The sequence below is a fragment of the Heterodontus francisci genome, chromosome 1, assembly GCF_036365525.1.
Source record: "Heterodontus francisci isolate sHetFra1 chromosome 1, sHetFra1.hap1, whole genome shotgun sequence".
NCBI lineage: Eukaryota > Metazoa > Chordata > Chondrichthyes > Heterodontiformes > Heterodontidae > Heterodontus > Heterodontus francisci.
Genome location: NC_090371.1, coordinates 249,876,619 through 249,896,683, shown reverse-complemented (window position 1 = coordinate 249,896,683; position 20,065 = coordinate 249,876,619). Strand labels below are relative to the sequence as shown.

The 20,065-nt window shown below is 43.5% G+C and overlaps 1 protein-coding gene across 1 annotated transcript in view; it reads right to left on the bottom strand.

The window, feature by feature from the left end:
- Window positions 1-20,065, bottom strand: part of fat4 (FAT atypical cadherin 4) — a 458,079-nt gene that overhangs the window by 22,101 nt on the left and 415,913 nt on the right. Inside the window, exons 13-14 of the mRNA XM_068042747.1 lie at window positions 16,305-16,390; window positions 911-1,090 (exon numbers count right to left, since the gene is read on the bottom strand). Coding sequence (XP_067898848.1) covers window positions 911-1,090; window positions 16,305-16,390 — 266 coding nt within the window. The remainder of the gene's footprint in view (window positions 1-910; window positions 1,091-16,304; window positions 16,391-20,065) is intronic.

Here is a 20,065-nt window from a genome sequence, read left to right as displayed (position 1 = left end):
ACAACATCATTGCTACCATGCCAATACTATGGATTATTGGACTTTCCCCAACATACCATAAAGGACTTTCACCTCTCCATTAGTGGCAACCATGTGGAGCCTGTTGACATGTCAGGGGAAGCAGCAGGGAACAGGATGGTAATGAGAGAAGCAGATTGGCTCTTGTTTCACTGAATTCCTTGATTTTTCTCCAATAGAATAATGCAAAACTGAATCCTCTTAATAGCTGGAATCTTCTTAATATTATAATAATAATATTAGCATCAAGGCCTAAAATATAAATACTACATTGTTTTTGAAATAAATTGATTTTTGTCCCTGGCAAACTGGATTTCAGGCATTATTTTTTTCTAATTTATTTGAGTGTGGCCAACCAAAAATACATTGCTCAATACTGACAGTAAAACTGAATTATGTATTACCAATTGCAGATTTATTTTTAAAGGGTAGAAAAGGTGAAACATATTTTAAAAAGGTCATATATGTTAAAAAGGCAAAAGATAAAAAGGATAAAATATAAAACTTGCTATTTCACTGTTCTTACATCTTTTGCTCAACATCCAAACTTCAATCTTTCAATTGTACCAACGAAAACAGGGCCAACCACAACATAGGACAAATCTTTAATGTTAACATATTTATAAAAGTGACGAACGAAAAAAAAATATTTTAAGTTCCAGTTACTTTTTTCAAATTCATAAATTGCCAGCAAAAAACTCTCTAAATTACTATTGGAGGTGTTTATGGGAAAAAAACATAGTACAATGGTACAGCATTGCTCTCTGCTATTCAACAGAATCATAAACCTATTAATTCTGTTAAAACAGTAGATACAGAACATATCAACACAGTAGATACTCTACACACTGTACTTGATTTGAAAGAAAAAAAAAATTCTCAAATGCCAGACCTGTCCAGAATTCCATGGTTTGCCAGAGCTTGACTGGGTTCCAATGGACGACCATTGACAGCAAATTCCATCACACATCCAACAAAATCATGGGTGAGCACCTGGCCTTTCCTTTGAAGAATCGGTTCTATTGATCTGATTCCTCCTACTGTTAATCTGTTCGGTTGCACTTCTAAGGTCCTGCAACATCAAGTAGATAAATGAAGAGTCAAGTTATACATGCACAAACTAAAAACATAACTTTATTTGGACCATATTAAACTCTAACATAGACATGACTTATCTAAATGGATTCACCAACATATAGCTCTAACATCTCTACCTCATCAGCTCTTCTGTCACAATCCTTTTAGGTCTTCAGGGATACAAAACACCCTCTCCTTTTCTCCTCAGTCCGCCTAGCAACACACAACCATGCACTGTCAATAGCAAAGGAGTGGGAAACCTGCTCCCAAGGCTTCCATCTTGGCATAGCCATATAAATACCAACCATTCACACTTGACAAGGACAATCAACAATTTGGAGAGTGGCAATATTAAAGTCCAAACTAGACTTGTTTTATGCTACCAAGGACAGTTGAAGGTAAATTTGTTTAATATTTGAGATTCGATTTAATTCGATGCCTATTGAAATAAGTTGAACATCCTAATCAGCTTACATAAGGAAGTGTGAAGTGTTTTCTGTGTCTGCTACTTTTCATTCAGTTGGAATAGTTCGTAGCAATACTGGGTGATGAACAAATGCTAACCTAACTTCAAGGTGCTAACATTTCAAATATTGAAGCATAATGGGAAATTAACTAGGATAGATAAGAGAAGTAAGCTTAGGGGCATATCAAAACAATAGTGATCATACCATAATAAAGGCAAAAATAAAGCTTGTTAAGGACATAAATAAAATAAAGAACAAAGCAATAAATTGGGGGAAAACTGATTTTAAAGGGGAGGGGAATGGAACTGGGGAAAATAAACTGGAAGAAATTACTGACAGAGAAACAGAACAGCAGTAGGAAACATTTATGACAATAATCAATACAGTCCAAAAGAAATATAGCCCACTAAAAAGCAAGAACAAAACTAGTCAGTAATAACACACCATGGGTGAATAAAGAAATAAGGACAAAATTGAAACTGAAGAAAACGGCACACAGTAAATACATAGACAACAAATAAGAGATTGACAAAAGGGAATATGAAAAGTTTTGGGAAGAAGTAAAAAAAAGTAAAGCATTCTATAGACACATAAATAACAAAAGAAAATTCAGGAAATGTATAGGGCCATACATGATAAACTTGCAGGTAAGGACAGTGAAATGGTAGAAATATTAAATAATTACTTTGCCTCAATATTTACCAGGAAGCATGGTGAGCATGACACTAGAAGAGGAGATCACAAAAGATATAAAGACACTTAAGATAGAAAAGTGGGAGATAATTGATAAACTAATCAAACGTAGTGAGGTCTGGATGGATTGCATCCATGTATATTGAAAGAAGTCAGGGAAGCATTAGCAGAAGCACCAATACATACACATATATAAAAATACATTAGAAAAAGGAATAGCTTCAGAGAACTGTCAGACAACTAACGTGATTCCTATATTTAAAAAGAGAGATAGAACAAATCCAGAGAACTATAGATCAATTAGCTTAATGTTGGTGGTAGGAAAGATAATGGAATCCTTACTCAAAGATGTGATACAGAAACATCTGGGAAATGAAAATATGATAAAGGATATTCAGCACAAATTTCAAAAGGTCATGCTTGAATTCTTTGAAGTAGCAGGACGGATAGACAAGGGTAATTCAGTAGATGTAATATATTTGGATTTTCAAAAGGCCTTCAATAAGGTGCTGCATGGTATAATCATTACTACAGTCAGACCATGTGGAGTCAGGGGTCAAGTAGCAGAAGGGATAGCAAGCTGGCTTCAAAACAGAAAACAGAGTAGAGGTTTAATTGTAGATACTCAAACTGGGAAAAGATGGGAAGTGGTGTTCGACAAGGAATGGTGCTAGGAGCACTGTTGATCACATTTACATAAACAATTTGGACTTGTGAATTGGAAGTACAATTTCAAAATTTGCATGTGACACCAAAGTGGGGAATTGGTTAATACAGAGTAACACTACCAAAAAAAGCTATAGGAAGACATTAATAAACATGCAGAATGGTTGTGGAATTGGCAAATGAACTTCAACATGGGTAAGTGTGAAGTGGTAGACTTTGGTAGGAAGAGTAAGGAGACCACATACCTATTGGAAAGTCTAAACGGAGTAGAGGAACACAAGGGACTGAATGTGCAGCGAGCTTCAAAGATGGTGAGGCACACGCATGGGATTTACTCCGCGAAGCAGCCGCGATATTAAACGCAACGGCTCATTTACATGGCCGGGTGGACCGCCACCCCGATGATGCAGGAGGGGGCATCCGGCGCCATTGCGCAGGCGCCAATGCCATTTTTAAAGGGCTACCAGCCCTTCAATGTAATTTAAATTTTTAAAGATACATGATTGTTAAAAATTAAATAAAGTTATCCCCACCCTCTCCCATCCCCCCCAATTACCATCAAATTTTTTACTTGCCGTCTACCGGCCCAAAAAACTTAGCTTGTGCTCCCGACCTTACCCCCCACAAAGTTCATAAACTATGAACTTAATCCCTTCCTACCACACCTGAGACCAATCAAAAATGTTTAACCTGCTTCCCCTCCACCAACCACCCTGAAAACTTACCTCCTCCCCCCTCCCAACCAGAGTTCCGCCTCGGATCTCCGAGGGAGCAGCTAAGTCTTTAATTAATTAGTTTAAATACATTAACATATTCAAATTGTGGTACCGCCGCTGGGTGGCAGGGCCTTCCTGGGGCTGCCACGAGGCCTTGCCGCTGCCGGCAATATGGGGCAGGGCCTTTCCAGCGGCCCTTGGTGGTCCTCTCCCAGAGCCATTTTCCAGGCCCCCCACCACGACCCCTGCGTCAGGGGGTTGGTACAATCCAGCCCAAGGACCTGGGGGTACAAGTACACAAAACACTAAAACTAGTGACACAGGTTAATAAGGCCATAAAAAGCAAAGAAAGCAGTGGAGTTAATTTCTAGTGGCATAGAATTGAAAAGCAGTGAAATTATGTTAAACTTATACTGAATCATGGTTAGACCATACTTGGAGTTCTGCGATTAGTTCTGCTATCCATATAATAAACTGGATATAGAGGCACTGGATAAGGTACAACAAAGGTGTATTAAGATGATAACAGAACCGAGAGGTTTTACCTATCATGAAAGATTGAGCAGGCTGAGGCTATTTTCTTTAGAAAAGAGAAGTCAAATAAAGCTCTTTAAGATTATAAAATGGTTTGATAAGGAAACATAAATGTAGAGAAAAAGTTTCCAATTGCGGGTAACACCATAACTAGGGCCATATAAGATAGTCAGGGTCAAATGGGGGACAGAAGCCCTTCCCTGTACGGAACCATCACCCAGCTGTGATTTTCCCCAAATTGACCAGTTAGTGGCCAGAGAGTGGGCTCGCCATCCAAGTAAGGACTGTGGGCAGGCTTTTGAAGCAGGAGAGCCAATAGGAGGCCCAACAGCCCTGAAGCAGCAGGCTTCCTTTTCAAGTATGTAAGAGAGAGGGCACCTCCATTTTGAGGCATTCTCTCTCCAACTTTTGAAACTGATCAGTCAAAAATAGAAATCAGCAACCAGGCCACCACTGCGGAGCAGGAGCCCGTCCACAGGGAGGCCTGCAGCTGAAGCCAGGCAGGTGGAGAAGGGCCCAAAGCCTGTCTGCAGCATTGCTCCCCCCTGTCTGCTGACGAGCTGGGCTGTTCCGGGTGCCTGGAGGATGACTGGGAAATTCCAATGGGTCTCTGGCAATAGGTCTTAATAGGCCTTTCAACAGCCTTAATTGGCTAGCATCACTTGCCGCCAGGTAGCCCTATCACCCGCCCCCCCCACTCCCCCCACCATCCCGCCTCCGTGGGGGGGGGGGGGGGGGGGGGGTGAGGGCATAGTGCTAGGGAATCAGCACGCAGGCTGGTGGTGTGAAATTCCATGCTCATCCACCTCTGTGCTCGCCCATATCAGGGCCTAAAAATTCAGCCCGAGGAGTTCAAGAGAAACCTATTTACTCAGAGTGGTCAGAAAGTTGAACTCGTTAACACAAAGAGTAGTTCATGTGAATAGCATAAATGCATTTAAAGAGAAGCTAAACAAACACAAGGGAGAAAAGAACAGAAGGATATGTTGATGGGGTTAGATGAAGGGTTGGAGGAAGCTCATTTGCAACACCAGCATTGACCTGTTGGGTCTAATGGCCTGTTTCTGTGCTGTAAATACAATGTAATGCAAGATTTTTATCATGTCGTAGACAGTGTCTTCTATCAAATAATATTGGAACATAAGCTCCTGCTGCAGGAACTCTGAGACCCAGGGTGCGGCTGGTTGACTACATGGTGCATGAGCGATTGACAACTAACTCCTCTGTAAATACTCACAAGCTGCTGCAATGGCACTTTATTGAAGACTTTAACATTAAACTTGGGGATGTAAACTGCAAACAACAATAACATTATATTTATAGGACCCTATTATTTCGTCATTGGAACAAGAGTTGGTCATTTAGCCCCTCGGGCCTTCCACCATTCAATGAGATCATGCCTGATCTGTTACCAAACTTCATATACCTGCCTTTGCCCCATATCCCTTAGTAACTTTGGCTAACAAAAATGTATTAACCTCAGATTAAAATTAACAATCGACCTAGCATCAAATGCCATCTGCGGACAAGAGTTCCAAAGTTCTACCACCCTTTGTGTGAAGAAGTGTTTCCTTATTTCACTCCTGAAAGGTCTGGCTCCAAGTTTTAGAACATATCCCCCTATCCTAGTCTCCTGAACTAGCAGAAAAAGCTTCTCCCAATAGACCCCATCTGCTCCCCTTAATATCTTGAAAATTTGGATCAAATCATCCCTCAAACCTTTTAAATGCCATAGAATACAACCCTCGTTTGTTTAATCTCTCCTCGTAATCTAACCCTTGGACTCCAGGTATCATGCTGGCTCTGTTATTTCCTTTAAATTGCATATAGTGCACATAACAATAAAGCAGAGCTTTTCTCGAAGTGTTTACTGCGCCCTCCTTCAGGGATACGTGTCCCATGTTAGTGCCCTATTCTGTTTTGTCTTATAAACAGTGCCTGGAATTTTCAACTTTGGTGATTATGTAAGATGATCAGCCACCTGTTTGACACCTCGGCCAATTTTGCTCTCCACTGACTTCAATTGAAAAGCAGAACAGGCAAGATGTATAACAACCGGTCGATCTGCATACTGCCAGTTTTGTACCCTCTCCCAAAGTTGACAGTTCTGCACAGTATTTTTGTACGGGAGAGAGTTTTAATTTCACATCTAATGTAACATATACAGCGATAATGGTAACAATTTCACAGGACTAGATAAGGCTCAGTCTGTGGGAAGATAGTTATGGCACAATAAATTAGACATTATTAGTAAAAATAACCCTGGCCTGCAATAACAATCACCAAATTTGGCTTAACATCTATGCCCTAGATCTAATTGTACTGAGACATTCATTGAGGTTAATTATTGCCTTGTTCTGCACGCATTAAAGCAGTCCTGCTGGTGAGTGGGCCCCTCCACCAGCTGCTGCAGCGAGGGCTGAATGAGTCCTAGAGCAGCAGCAAGTCGACACACATCAGCAGGAACAATGCCACTGCTGGCATCTCTCCAAAAGCCTTCATACTATCTGGTCTTTTGTTTGCGGGTGCCTTGATTTGTGACTGCTATTTCAGCCATTGCTGTGATCATTCTCTCCAGCAGAAGAGGAGGAAGCTTGGCCATTCATGACTTGGCACTGAGGATCCGTACACAGTGGCACCAGCTTGATCTCCAGCTTGTCCCTGGTAACTGCTGCCACTGGAACACTAGCCCCAATGACTGCATGTGGCATCCACTGACAGTGTGCCCCAGCTGCAGGAAAACAGTAACAAGGATCTGATGAAAGGTCACAGACCTGAAACGTTAATTCTGTTTCTCTCTCCAGAGGCTGGCAGACTTGCTGGGCTGAATTTTATGCGGGCACCATGCTCCGCGGCGGTGCCCTTTAAACTCAGTGCGATGCCCACATTCAGTGGCTGCTGAGGAGCCCCCACTACATTTTGCGCAGGGGCTCATTTAAATAGAGGGGGCGGAGCGGCCGCCCCATTAAGGGCGGCCGCCGTGTCCCCAGCAAAGGCATCCGGCGCCACCACGCAAGCGTACGTTTTTAAGGGCTTCAAACCCTTCCGTAATATTTTAAAATTTAACGGTCCCGATGAAAATAAATTGAAATTTCAACTCTAAATCCCATCTCCCACCACCCCATAGGTAATTTATATATTAATTGCCCTCTCCCCCCATAATAAACTTTTATTAGGATCCAGAACTTTCCCCCCCGAAATTAGTTCTCTTTGACCCTCAACCCCTTCCCACCATCCCCACATCCAATTAAAATTGACTTCCCCACTCCTCCACTCCTCCCGCCCTAAAAATTCTATTGCTCCCCCCCTCCCTACCAGGTTCTCGCCCGGAACTACGTGCAGAGATCCGAAGGTGCGCAGAGCACGAACGGCAGCCATAATATTGGCTTTCAGGTAGGTTAATTTGAATTTCATTCGGCCTCATTTTAATATGGAGATGAAGGGCCATCTGCTGGTGGCGGGGGTGCCGCATCAAGGTCCCACCTTCATGGGTAATATGCGGCAGGCCCTTCTTGACGTTGCGGGTCGAGGCAAGCCTCTCCCCACAGCCTTTTACCAGCCCCCGCGCCACGACTTGTGGCGTCAAGGGGGCCGGTAAAATTCAGCCTGCTGAGTATTTCCTGGACTTTCTGTTTTTATTTCAAATTTTCAGCATCCGCAGTATTTTACTTTTATTTAAGGTTTATCCTTCAGTGGATTGCGATCATTCCTGGTTGCGGGTCAGCAGTTTATTAAATGCATTCCCTGGGTGAGACCACCCTCAGTTTGGGAACCTTTGCTATAAAATAAACAGATAAGCCATGAAATTGCACAGGAGTCCTTCTCAATCTCTCACTGTCACTTTGGTGGTAGATTAGTGAAGCCCCTGAAGAAACTATTTAAATGGTAGAGAACAGCCATTTATGTTTCTCTGGGGGCAGGGAGGTTCTGCTGGTTTTTTGACGAATTTACAGTGTGAGATCAGGAGAACCCCAGCAACTTTCTGGCCAGTGCATACTGACTTTTTGGCAGTAATTCAATCTCAGAATCCTACTGGCATTCATTCTCATGGTCCATGTTATTAAGAAGTTCATGAAATTACTGCATTGAATCTCACTGTTGTTACCTTTTGTATAAAATAAACAAAAAATCTGTTTTTTTTCTTTAAAATTATCAAAGGGCAGAAATTCAGCTTCTCTAAATGTCCATAAATCAAACTTTAGGTTGTAATACCTAATACTGGTATTTTAGTGTGATATTCTAACTGGTACTGAACAAATCATGTATAAGTAACTTCATACCTTTTGAGTAGAATTGTGAATAGTCGGTGAAACAATAATCAACGCCAAAATCTAAATGTCATTTGCCAGCAGATCTAACTCTGCCTACATGACAAGAGTTGCTGCACTTCAAAGTAACTTATTGCATAAGAAGTTTGGCACTGTTTAATTGCAAGAATTTCTTTTTGCCCTTTACTGTTTTTGAAAGAACTACACTGGGCTAAATCTTGCTGGAAAAATAATGGCATGTTAATGAAGTACCCAGTATCAATGCACAAACTGGCAAGCAAATTCAGGGGATTAAGAGATGCACGATGAGTTGTGAATCTCCAGAACTTGCTGTTCGACTTATGCTGCTCCGTTTGCATTGCACAGGTAAAACTTCCATTTTAGCCTCCCCATTATTTTTAAGAACTTGCTGGATTTTCACATTAGATGCCCATTAAACTTGTCACAGAAAGTTAGGGCTGATGATTAAGAGTGCAAGTACTCTTTTAATGATGTAATAATTGTTAATTCAGTGCCAATCAATCTCTCTGGCCCAGAAAGGGACCAACTTAAACTGTTCAATCTCTTTTCAGCACATGGTAATGCCTTCAAATTGTCAAACTTCGCATTTTAAAATATTTTTCTTACTTTTCCTTCCTGTCCCTTTTTTCAATCTCTTTCTTTCCCTCTGTTTATTTCTCTTTGTGTACCTGATTTAACTCTAATTCCCCCAATTTAATTCACCTTCCTTCTCTGTTGTTCCTCTGTCTCTATCCCAATCCTCAAATCTCACTGTTCACTAAAGTTCCAGATGCCCCATTGCCCTCACCTCGCCATTAGCAGCTTGCATTTCGAGCAAGATACAGCACAAAAATATTTTCAGTTGAAGGGTACAGGAGAAGATGGGAACATCAGAGCAATAGATTTCTCCAGCCTCCAAAAACAGTTAAAGAAAGATCTTCAGTTTACTTAGTGCCTTTCATGACCTTAGATGCCCCAAAGAGTGTTACAGCCAATAAGGTACTTTGGAAGTACTTCAGTCACTGTTGTAATGTAGGAAATACAGCAAAGTCCCAGAAACAGCAATGTGATAATGACCAGATAATTTGTTGGTTGAGGGCTAAATATTGGCCAGGACACCAGGAAGACCACTCCTCTTCTTCTTTGAAATAGTGCCATGGGATCTTTTATGTCCACCCAAGAAGGTAGACAGGGCCTCAATTCAATGACTCATCCAAAAGACAGCACCTCTGACAGTGCAGCACTCTCTCAGTACTGCTGTGAAGTGACAGCCTAGATTTTGTGCTCATGGCCGGAATTTTACGGTGGGCGGGACCAGCCAAAAAAGTTGGCCTGGGTTGTACGTGGCCCAGGCCCTTAATTGGACTTGGGCGGGACGTCCACCTCTCGGAAGCAGGAAGTCCCACCTAATGGAGCTGCTGGCCAATCAGTGGGCTGGCAGCTCACAGTCCCAGCAGCACCACCAGGACCAGTGGCCACTGCTGGGACTGCACCCAGCCAACAGCAGGATCGTGGACGTTGGCCTCGGAAGACAGGAAAGTTTAGGGACCTCACCGGGGACAATTGGCGAGACAAGGGGGGTTGGTTGGGGGGGGGGAACAGTTGGGGCTTTGGGGGGGGCCCCTCCTTGGGGCACAGGGTGCTCAATTTGGAGGTTTTACCTGGTGGCCTTCTGTGGGGTCTAAGGTGCATGCTGGTTGCTGGTAAAATAACAGCGATGGCGGGAGGAAGCTCTTAAGTGGCAGTTAATTAGCCAATTAAGGGCATTGATTGGACTGAGGTGGACCGCCACCAGCTCACGCAAAATTGCAGCGGGGCCGGCAAGGATTTGGGAAAGGGACCCTCCGCCTCCCACTCACTTTTACGATGCCCCTGCCACCAGCCTGCTCTTGTGGGGAGGACCGGGGCGTAAAATTCCAGTCCAAGTCTCTGTTGCAGGACTCAAACCCATGACCTGCTGACTCAGAGGCGAGTCCTTTATGAGTGAGCTGCATGGAAAGTTACAAAAATGAAATGTTTATAAAGAGACAAAGATATGTTGAACTGCAATTAATGATTTGTTTTACTATTGTTTCTGTAAGCCTTCAGAAATGATATTGTAACTTTAAAAGTGACATACTACACAGCTGAGCTACAGGTGTGCAAAGATCCAAATTGCTCCAGTCATGCTCATTTAACACTCCATGCAGCTTACCCATAAGCAGTGTGAGCTGTATCCACAAATAGAAAATTACACAGTGGAATGCTGTTAACATATGATTTGATTTGTTGAAACAAAACTTCATGTATTAACACTCTTGGTGAAGTAGAAAACAATTCAACTGCAAACAGTTCTGACCAAATGTCTATACCTAAATTGTTAACTTTCTTTGGGATGTTTGTAGATTTGTCACACATCTCCAGTGTTTACAGATTTCATTTTATTGTTCAGCCAACAGCTCAACACTAGCTTGTGAACTTGCCTGATGCACTACTGGTACAAAAAATGATGCTGATTGTCACATGTCTAATTACTGTGTCAACTGTAAAGGGAGTGTGGATTCTCCAGTTGCCAAAGAAAGTGAGCAAGGTAAACTCGCAACCACTGCGAGCCACTACTGTTCTACATTAATTATTGTAGGAAATGGCGTTAGCAGGGAATTACTGAAAAGAGAAATGGGCTGCCTGGGCTTATTCATGAAGGGTACTTGGTTGAGGTACCAGAGAGCTGCTGACACTTATGGAACTGCATACCAGCATAGATCAGTATCTTCAGGTAGATAATTGGAAAGGAAACAAAGTAAATGTAAATAATTGCTGAAATCAAAATTCCCTGAAATTAGTAAAGGACGAACAAATGTTAATGATATAGTTGAGAAATTTTTCAGTCATCCTTAGACTCTGGGGTGGTCCCAGAGGACTGGAGAATTGCAAACGTTACACCCTTCTTCAAAAATGGGTGTAAAGATAAGCCCAGCAACTACAGGCCAGTCAGTTTAACTTCGATGGTGGAAAAACTTATAGAAAAAATAATTTGGGACAAAATCAATAGTGATAGTCACAAATGCGAGTTAATTAAGGAAAGCCAGCATGGATTTCCTAAGGAAAAATCATGTTTAACTAACTTGCTGGAGTTTTTGAGGAGGTAACAGAGAGGGTTGATGAGGGCAATGCTGTTGATGTGGTGTACATCAACTTTCAAAAGACATTTGACATGGTGCCACACAACAGACTTGTGAGCAAACTTGTAGCTCATGGAATAAAAGACACATTAGCAACATGGATACGAAATTGGCTGAGTGACAGGAAGCAAAGAGTTAATGGATGTTTTTCGGGCTGGAGGAAGGTTTGTAGTGGAGTTCCCCAGGGATTAGTGTTGGGGCCCTTGCTTTTCCTGATATATATTAATGACCTAGACCTTGTATAGGGCACAATTTCAAAGGTTGTAGATGATACAAAACTTGGAAGCATTGTGAACTGTGAGGAGGATAGTGAAGAACTTCAAAAGGACATAGACAAGTTGGTGGAATGGGCTGGCAGGTGGCAGATGAAGTTCAATGCAGAGAAATGTGAAGTGATTCATTTTGGTAGGAAGAACATGGAGAGACAATATAGAATAAAGGGTACTATTCTAAAGAGGGTGCAGGAGCAGAGGGACCTAGGTGTATATGTGCATAAGTCATTGAAGGTGGCAGGACAGGTTGAGAGAGCAGTTAATAAGGCATTCGGTATCCTGGGCTTTATTAATAGGGGTATAGAGTACAAGAGCAAGGAAGTTATGTTGAACTTATATAAGACACTAGTTTGGCCTCAGCTGGAGTATTGCGTTCAGTTCTGGTCGCTGCACTTTCGGAAAGACGTGAGAGCACTGGAGAGAGAACAGAAATTATTCACGAGAATGGTTCCAGGGTTGAGGAATTTCAGTTATGAAGATAGATTGGAGAAGTTAGGACTGTTTTCCTTGGAGATGAGAAGTCTGAGAGGTGATTTGACAGAGGTATTCAAAATCATGAGGGGTCTGGTCAGAGTAGATAGCGAGAAACTGTTCCCGCTCATGAAAGGATTGAGAACGAGAGGGCACAGATTTAAAGTATTTGGTAAGAAAAGCAAAAGTGACATGAGGAAAAACTTTTTCATGCAGCGAGTCGTTACGTTCTGGAATGTGCTGCCTGAGAATGTGGTTGAGGCAGGTTCAACTGAAGCATTCAAGAGGGAATTTGACAGTTATATGAAAAGGAAGAATGTGCAGAGTTATGGGGAGAAGGCAGGGGAATGGAACTGAGGGAATTGCTCTTTCGGAAAGCCAGTGCGGGCACGATGGGCCGAATGGCATCCTTCTGCACCGTAACGATTCTGCGATTCTGTGAAATTGCAGCTGGTACAGGTGCTGTATAATAAAAATATTTGGATAGAAGCACTGCAGCAGAGTTCTTTGTAGTATCACATTTACAAATGCACCAAAAACAAACTGGGTGCCTTCATGATGGAGCAACCACGAAATATTCTGTAGTCTTTGGACTTTATAGTAGGCAATTAGTTGTTGTTTTCATCCAAACCCTTGCTGTCTGTATCACGTCTGGCACCAAGTCCTGTTAAGCCAGCACCTCTGTGCTCGCTGATCTACAATGGCGCCCAGTCTCCGAACACCTTGATTTTGAAATTTTCATCCGAGTATCCAAATCCTCCATGGCCTCAGCCCACCTGTACCTCTTCCAACCCTACAACCCACTGAGAATTCTCAGCCTCTTAAGCATCCCCGACTTATTTTGTTCCACCATTTGGTGGCAGTACCCTTCACCTATCTCAGCCCCAAATCTTGAAATTCCCTTTCTAAGCCTCTCTGTGTCTCAACTTCTCACTCCTCCTTAAAACTTACCTCGTTGATCAAACTTTTTGTCACCTGACTTTATGGGTGGAATTTTATGCTCTCCCCCATGGTGGGTCTAGAGGCAGGGAGATAAAATCGCGTGGGATGGTAGCACTGGGAGCGGGGGGGGGCGGGGGGAGGGGAGGGTGGTAGTGGTGCTGGTTGCTACCACCAACCCGCCTGCGCCGAACTTAAATCTGGGGTGGGGAGACCTGTGACGCCCATCCTGCTCCGCCACCATTTGAGGTCTTTGACCGAGTAACTAATCCCCAATTATGGGCCTCTTCCTGCCACAGCCGCAATTACTCACGTGGCAGGCTACCCTGTCGGTGCACGAGAAGCATTGTAGGAAAAATTATGCAGGCTGCTTCGCCACTCCAGGGGGTGGGGGTGGGGGGGGGGGTGGTTGTCCCTTGTTGAAATGCATTTAGTGCCTGAACGAGGGACCCGGTATCGGGAAGCTGGGTGCCTGCTGTGGGCCACCCCCCTTCCCTTTCAGCTGACCCCCATTCCCCCACTCCCTAAGACCCCCACCCCACGAGACCCCTCCCATCCAGTCCTACCTGAGGCCTGGCTCCAGCAATGCTCCTCAGCCTCCAGGACGGTCACCTCCAGCAGCAGCCATCACCTCCGCGGTGGCGCTTCAACTGCTGGCCTCTGACTGGTCGGCTGCCCTCTAAGGGCAGGACTTCTGGCAATGGGTTCCTAAATCCTCTGGAAGACCCGCTGCTTTCCACTTAAGTGCCTGATTGGCACTAAATTCGGCGGGCCTTCCAGAAAAGAGGCGATGCGGGGATCTCGGCATCAGTTTCCCCTGACATTAAGACCCCTGTCACCAGCATAAAATTCCCTCTACGTCTCCTCTGGCTAGGTGCTAATTGTTTTGTTTGATTCTCTTCCTGTGAAGTGCCTTGAGATGTTTTACTATATTAAAGGCACTGTATAAAAGCAAGTTGTTTGTTGTGTCTCTACACAGTTCTTCATTTTGAAAAAGCACATTAGGTGTTAATTATGTACCTTTTGCCTCAATCTTGTGGATTTTTAGTGAGTCGCAACATAAAGTATCAGTATGAATAATTCAGGTGGCAGCAAATCTGACAAATTGATTTAGATACAGGAGTTCTGTGAGAATCTAATTCCATTTATGTTGTTGATATCGTATTCATCGGAAATAAAATTAGCAGGAGTCACATTACTGATTGAAAGCTATCTCAATATATTATCCTATCAACAGACATTAAGCGTTTATGATCATAAAGGTGCAGTCCAGTAACAACATAAGGCTTCATATGGTCTGGATGTAATGGACAACTCTCGCCTAGCAATGTGTCTCAAAGTTGATCCCTTTATTGCACCAGTATCACATTTCTAATTTCAACAATAAGAAAATATTCATTAGGCTGACCACTGAATGAAATAGGTGAATTATTATCAATTAGTGATGAGTTAGAGGCAGTTTTATTTTGTAAGCTTGGCTCTACTAGGAACAACATTTTGACTGTCAAACATTGTTTGATTTAGAACTCTAAACAACTGCCAGAGAAAGAAGACTTTGATCCCATCAGAATGAACTCAGTGCAAACCTAGGTCTCACAGCATAACTAGCCATCAGGATAATGTACTTGCAGCTCTCCAGATAATTTGACGGTCTGCCTATTGTGGGAAAGTACATGTTTATCCTCACTTTCTAGTGGTATTCCAAATGTTTCTTCTCGTAAGAAATTCCCAGATTCCTGACAAAATTAATTTTTAAATGTATTATAAAACATCAAAAAAATGGTTTCACTCTGCACTACTCTCAAAAAACCAATAAGAAATTAGCAATTAGTTTAGACATTTCAATTGCTGTGTCATGAGTACTAATTCCCACGGAGCTAAACATAGCTGCAAGCTTGCTGTACTGACCGAATAGTCCTGACTTTAACACTTCCCTGACTAAACTGAACAGGCAGCAAAGGGTCAGGTGAGGGGTTAAAATCCTCAAAGTCGAGATCTCACCTCAAGTCTCTGTGTTCCAGCACCATAATATTAATGGAAAAGATTCAGGCCCTGGACAAGGCTTCCGCTAAAAGCAGACCGGAGCCTACTTAAATTTCAAAAGTTGTGACCTGATGATGTCATTGGCACTGCAATGTAATTTTAAGCCCCACACAGGGGGTTCCTTGCTGTCTACTGTCTGGCAGCAGCAAAAAGGCAGGAGGAGGTGGTGACTGGCCAGAAGAGGCACAGGTAAGTTTTTGAACTTGAACTGGCTTTGAACTCCTTGTGGGTCTGGGAGGAGTAGAATGTTTACTCCAGGTGCCTAAAGGGATCCTTGGGCCTCCCAAGTCTTGATATTCTGCTGATTTCGGGAAATCCCAAGTCTTGACATTTCCCTGATCTTCAGCACTGACGTTCCCTGAGGAATTCCCAGCACAGGCATCCCCATAATCTTTGCAGAATTCTAAGTACCGGCATCCTGCCCATCATTGAGGGAGGCCCCAGCACCAGTATCATCTTCAGGGAATCCCCTGTATCGGCATCCCCAAGATCGTTGGGGATTCCCACCATTTCTCACTAAGAGAAAACCCTGGAATCCCATTTTCAATCAAGAGGAAATGCTGGCCTGACCCTCCCAATGCAATATGAGGGAATCCCCTCCACCCACTGAGACTGCTGGGTTCCCAGCTATGGGCTTCTACCACCATATTCTCAACCCCCATCGCTGGTCAGAAGTCAATGTGAGACTCTGTAAATATTTATTCAAATGAGGCCCTGCTGTTTTGATAGGGTCTTTCTGTCCCCGACCTTGCTGAGTTTGTCCCCACTACCTGGCTCCACGTACCGTTCTGGTCTCCCTGAAAAAAATCATGGCCAATATCACTGTTACAGATTAATTATTATGTGCCAATACTGGATGAAAATATAAGTTTTGTAAGTAACACTGAGAGCATAGTGATATTATGGTCCCTGCAACCTTATCGTATTTATGACAAGTAGAATGACTGATCTTGCAGGGGTCTGCAAGAGGAATTCTTACCAATCGGTTGCTGATGTCAAGCTGGTAGCTGTGCAGTAACCAGCTTCTTGATCTTCAGAGCATGAGTCCACTGTGAGAGATGCCACCTGGTCGAAAGAGATATTATTTAGTTTAGTTTCATGTAGCTTGACAATATTCTTAACCATTTTCCATAGAAGCCATTCCAGAAGTTTCGATGTTTGCAATGCTTTGAATTCTCGTAACATTTCTTGTTAAGTGTGCACGGGAAATTTGAAACAATGGGGGTGAAACTGGACTATGCACGTGGTGCAAAACGGGCTCATAGTGATTTAGCAGGCAATTTTACACTGCATACAATGAAAATTGTGTGTAATGTAAAACAGATAGCCGATTCACTACAGGCCCATTTCACAGGACTGGTAAAGACCAATTCCACCCCAATTAATTTCAGTAACTCAAATCATTACATATAGTTGCATATCAAAAATTCACTGTTATGAAAAAGGGCCATGAAGAAGGCCCATGCCTTCCGTTTACCTTTATAATTGATATAAAACACTAAAATTAGACATATTATAAAATGTGTTTTATAAATTATTTATAAAATAATGAATGATGAGCAGCGATTGTAATTCAGCTGGAATAGAAAATGGTGATATCAAACTGAAAAAATACATCTTGAACAGTTTCTTAATGTCCCTAAATGAAACGTCAACCCTCGTAGTATTTTATACTGCAGTACATACAATATTTTTGAAAAGGGTTTTGTTGCTGTAGCTGTACCATTTTTAAATAAAAATACATTTTTGACACTTAGGGCTGAATTTTATGCCATCCCGACGAGCAGGATGGTGGTGGGGGGGTGGCGTAAAATGGAGTGGGTGGTTCCGGGAGACCTTCCCGACCCACTCCCGCTGCAACTTTACGCAGGGTGGCGGTGTCGAAAATGGCCCGCCCGCCTCCGCGCGGATTTTATGTATAGCAAGAGGGCGTCCTAGACCCGAAAGAAGCTGTCTGACAAATCCAGGTAGTCTCCAACGTCTCGGGGTGGGGTGGGGTGGGGGGGGGGGAGGGTGCCCACATGATTGGGCACCCTGTGCCCGAGGGAGGGCCACCCCCACTACCCCAACCACCCGCAACACCCATCACGCTCACCCGTCCCCCCAACCAACCACCCTTGCCTCGCCGGGGGCTGATGGATTATCCCTGGCGAGGCAACCAAAACTTACCTGCTGCCCAGGCTTCACAGCATCTGGACTTCGAGCTGGACTGTAGTCCCAGCAGTGGCCACCGCTCCCGGTGGCGCTGCTGGGGCTAAGAGCTGCCGGACCGCTGATTCGCCGGCAGCTCTATTCGGCAGGACTTCCTACCTCAAGCGGGTGGAAGTCCCGCCTCACATCAATTGAAGTCCGGCGACCCACAAAATATGGGTCAGATGCCCAGACAAGGCGGAAGTGGGTTCGCCATCAACTTTTCAGTCGGTGGCCGGTTCCCGTCCGTCTAGGGTGAAATCCTGGCCTTAGATCCTGGTCACCTTTGCAGTGTCTTTAAGGATTACTAGAAATGGTGCAGATTTTACTCCATGTTGTAATATTGCTAATGTTAAATAATATCATCCTTTGACTGAGAACTAGGGATAGTTCCCTACTGCCAATAAATATATAACTATTTGAAAATAAAATCTAACCCAAACACTACACATTTGAGATCTACTGACTATAAAGACAAAAAAAGTCATCTGGTTCAATCTAAGAAGCCTATCCAGTTCTGGTGAAATACACAGGGTTGGATTTTACCAAGCCCACAAAGTCGGGCTCCATGGAGGTGGGGGGGTGGCGGAAGATTGTTCCGGCAGAGGCCCGCCACGGAGGCCGACACCAGGAGGGCCCAGTCCAATCCTCGTGGTGGCCCCCCACCGCTGGGTGATGGACCTGGATTTAAATATTTAAGTTACTGACATGCATAAATTTAACGTACCTTAAATCTTGCGGGCCCACTGTGATCTTTGGCGCAGGAGTGCTGGCCCGGAAGATTTAAGGTAAGTTGATTTAAATTCATGCAGGTCAGAGAAATAGACAGCTGTGTTCTGCCCTTTTCACTACCACAGTGTGCAAGCTGATCTTTTATGAAATAATTTCCAGAAATATTTGAGACAGTTAAACATTATTTTTTGGCAGCCTGTGCACTGGAGTGTCACAAGTGCAATGCATTATATTACAGTTTCCACATGAGGAAAGGGAGGCTGCGACAGGACAGAGCTTTTGCCTATCTTCCCTAAATCCAAAATTCAGAGATGAAACATTATGGGCTGGATTTTAAGTGTCTGCTGCCGATCTCGGAGGCGAGCTCAAAAAATGGCAGCCCGCGGCCAAGAGCCATCGCAATCTCAAGCTGTTTGTCCTCGGCAATGGCGTCAGCTGCCTGTGTGTGGGCGCTGGCGCCATTTTTAAAGAGCAGCCAGTCCTGCTGCCTAATTTAAATTTTAAAACAAACGCCCCCAAAAATTAAATAAATACATTTCTTATGCCCCTTTCTCACTCCCCAATCACGATTATATTAACTATTTGCCCTTCCTCCCCAAACACTTACCTTTTACATCTGACCTTTACCCCCCAAACTGCACCAAGTTTGAAGTTCAACCCTTCCCACCATCCCCTACACCCATTACATGCATATGACTCCATTCCCCACACCGCTGCACTGAGAATCTGACCTCCGCCTCCCCTCCCCACCAGTGTCATGCCGGCTTTCCCCTGGGGAAAGCCGGCATGACACTGGCGGGGAGGGGGAGGAGTTACTATTTTCAGTGCCGGGAGGAGGGGGTGGGGGGGGGGAAAACGGGGTCAAATAAATTTAGTAGGTGTAGGGGATGGTGGTAAGTGGTGAACTTTAAACTTTGTGCAGTCTGGTGGTGGGAATTGGGGGGGGGGGGGGAAGCTCAGATTTAAAAGGAAAGCTTTTTGGAGAGGAAGGGCAAATAGTTAATGTAATTGTTATTGGGGGGGGGTATAAAAGGGGTATTAGAAATTTATTGTATAAATTTTGGGGGGGGGGGGGGTGCTGTTTTAAAAATTTAAATTGACTGGCACAGCTGGCTGTCCTTTAAAAATGCACCAGCACCTGCGCACAGGCAGCTGACGCCGTTGTTGGCTTCGGACAGCCTGTCCCCTCTGAGTGATTGGGGGTGGGACAGGCCGCCCAGGCTATTTACATGAGCCCCTGCGTGGGAGATCACAGTGGCTCTTTGGTGCATGGTCCGCATTTTTTGAGCTCGCGGCGGGCTCTTAAAATCCAGCCCATAATGTGTGCTGAGGATTTAATTGAAATCAGCTGGTCTTTGCTCAAGAAACTGGCTATGACTGAAGCCTTTAGTTGTGTTTGTTTAGCATTTAAAGAATTGCATAAACAGTGAAAACTATTAACATGAGTTTTATATTATTGATAGATCTCAAGAACTTTCTATGCTTAAAACTGATTTCTCTCAGCACTTATAATAGAAAGCTGTTTAAGTTCCCTGTACAATCTCTACAGTTTATTTCCCATTACATACCATTTGCTGACATATTTTGTTCGCTCAAACAAGTCTGCATACTGAATAACAGACATTCTATTATTGTAACTCTTTTTTACACTCTTGAGTTTCTTTTAATTCTTTCAGCGCAGGAACATATTAAGTGTTCTCTAACTTAGATGAAGCGATGTTAATGTCACCTTGATTGGCAGCCTGTTACTGATTTAGGGCTTCAGCAGTGTAAAGTCAAGTTTAACTGTGAAGGTTCATTCCCTTTTTGTACATTTGT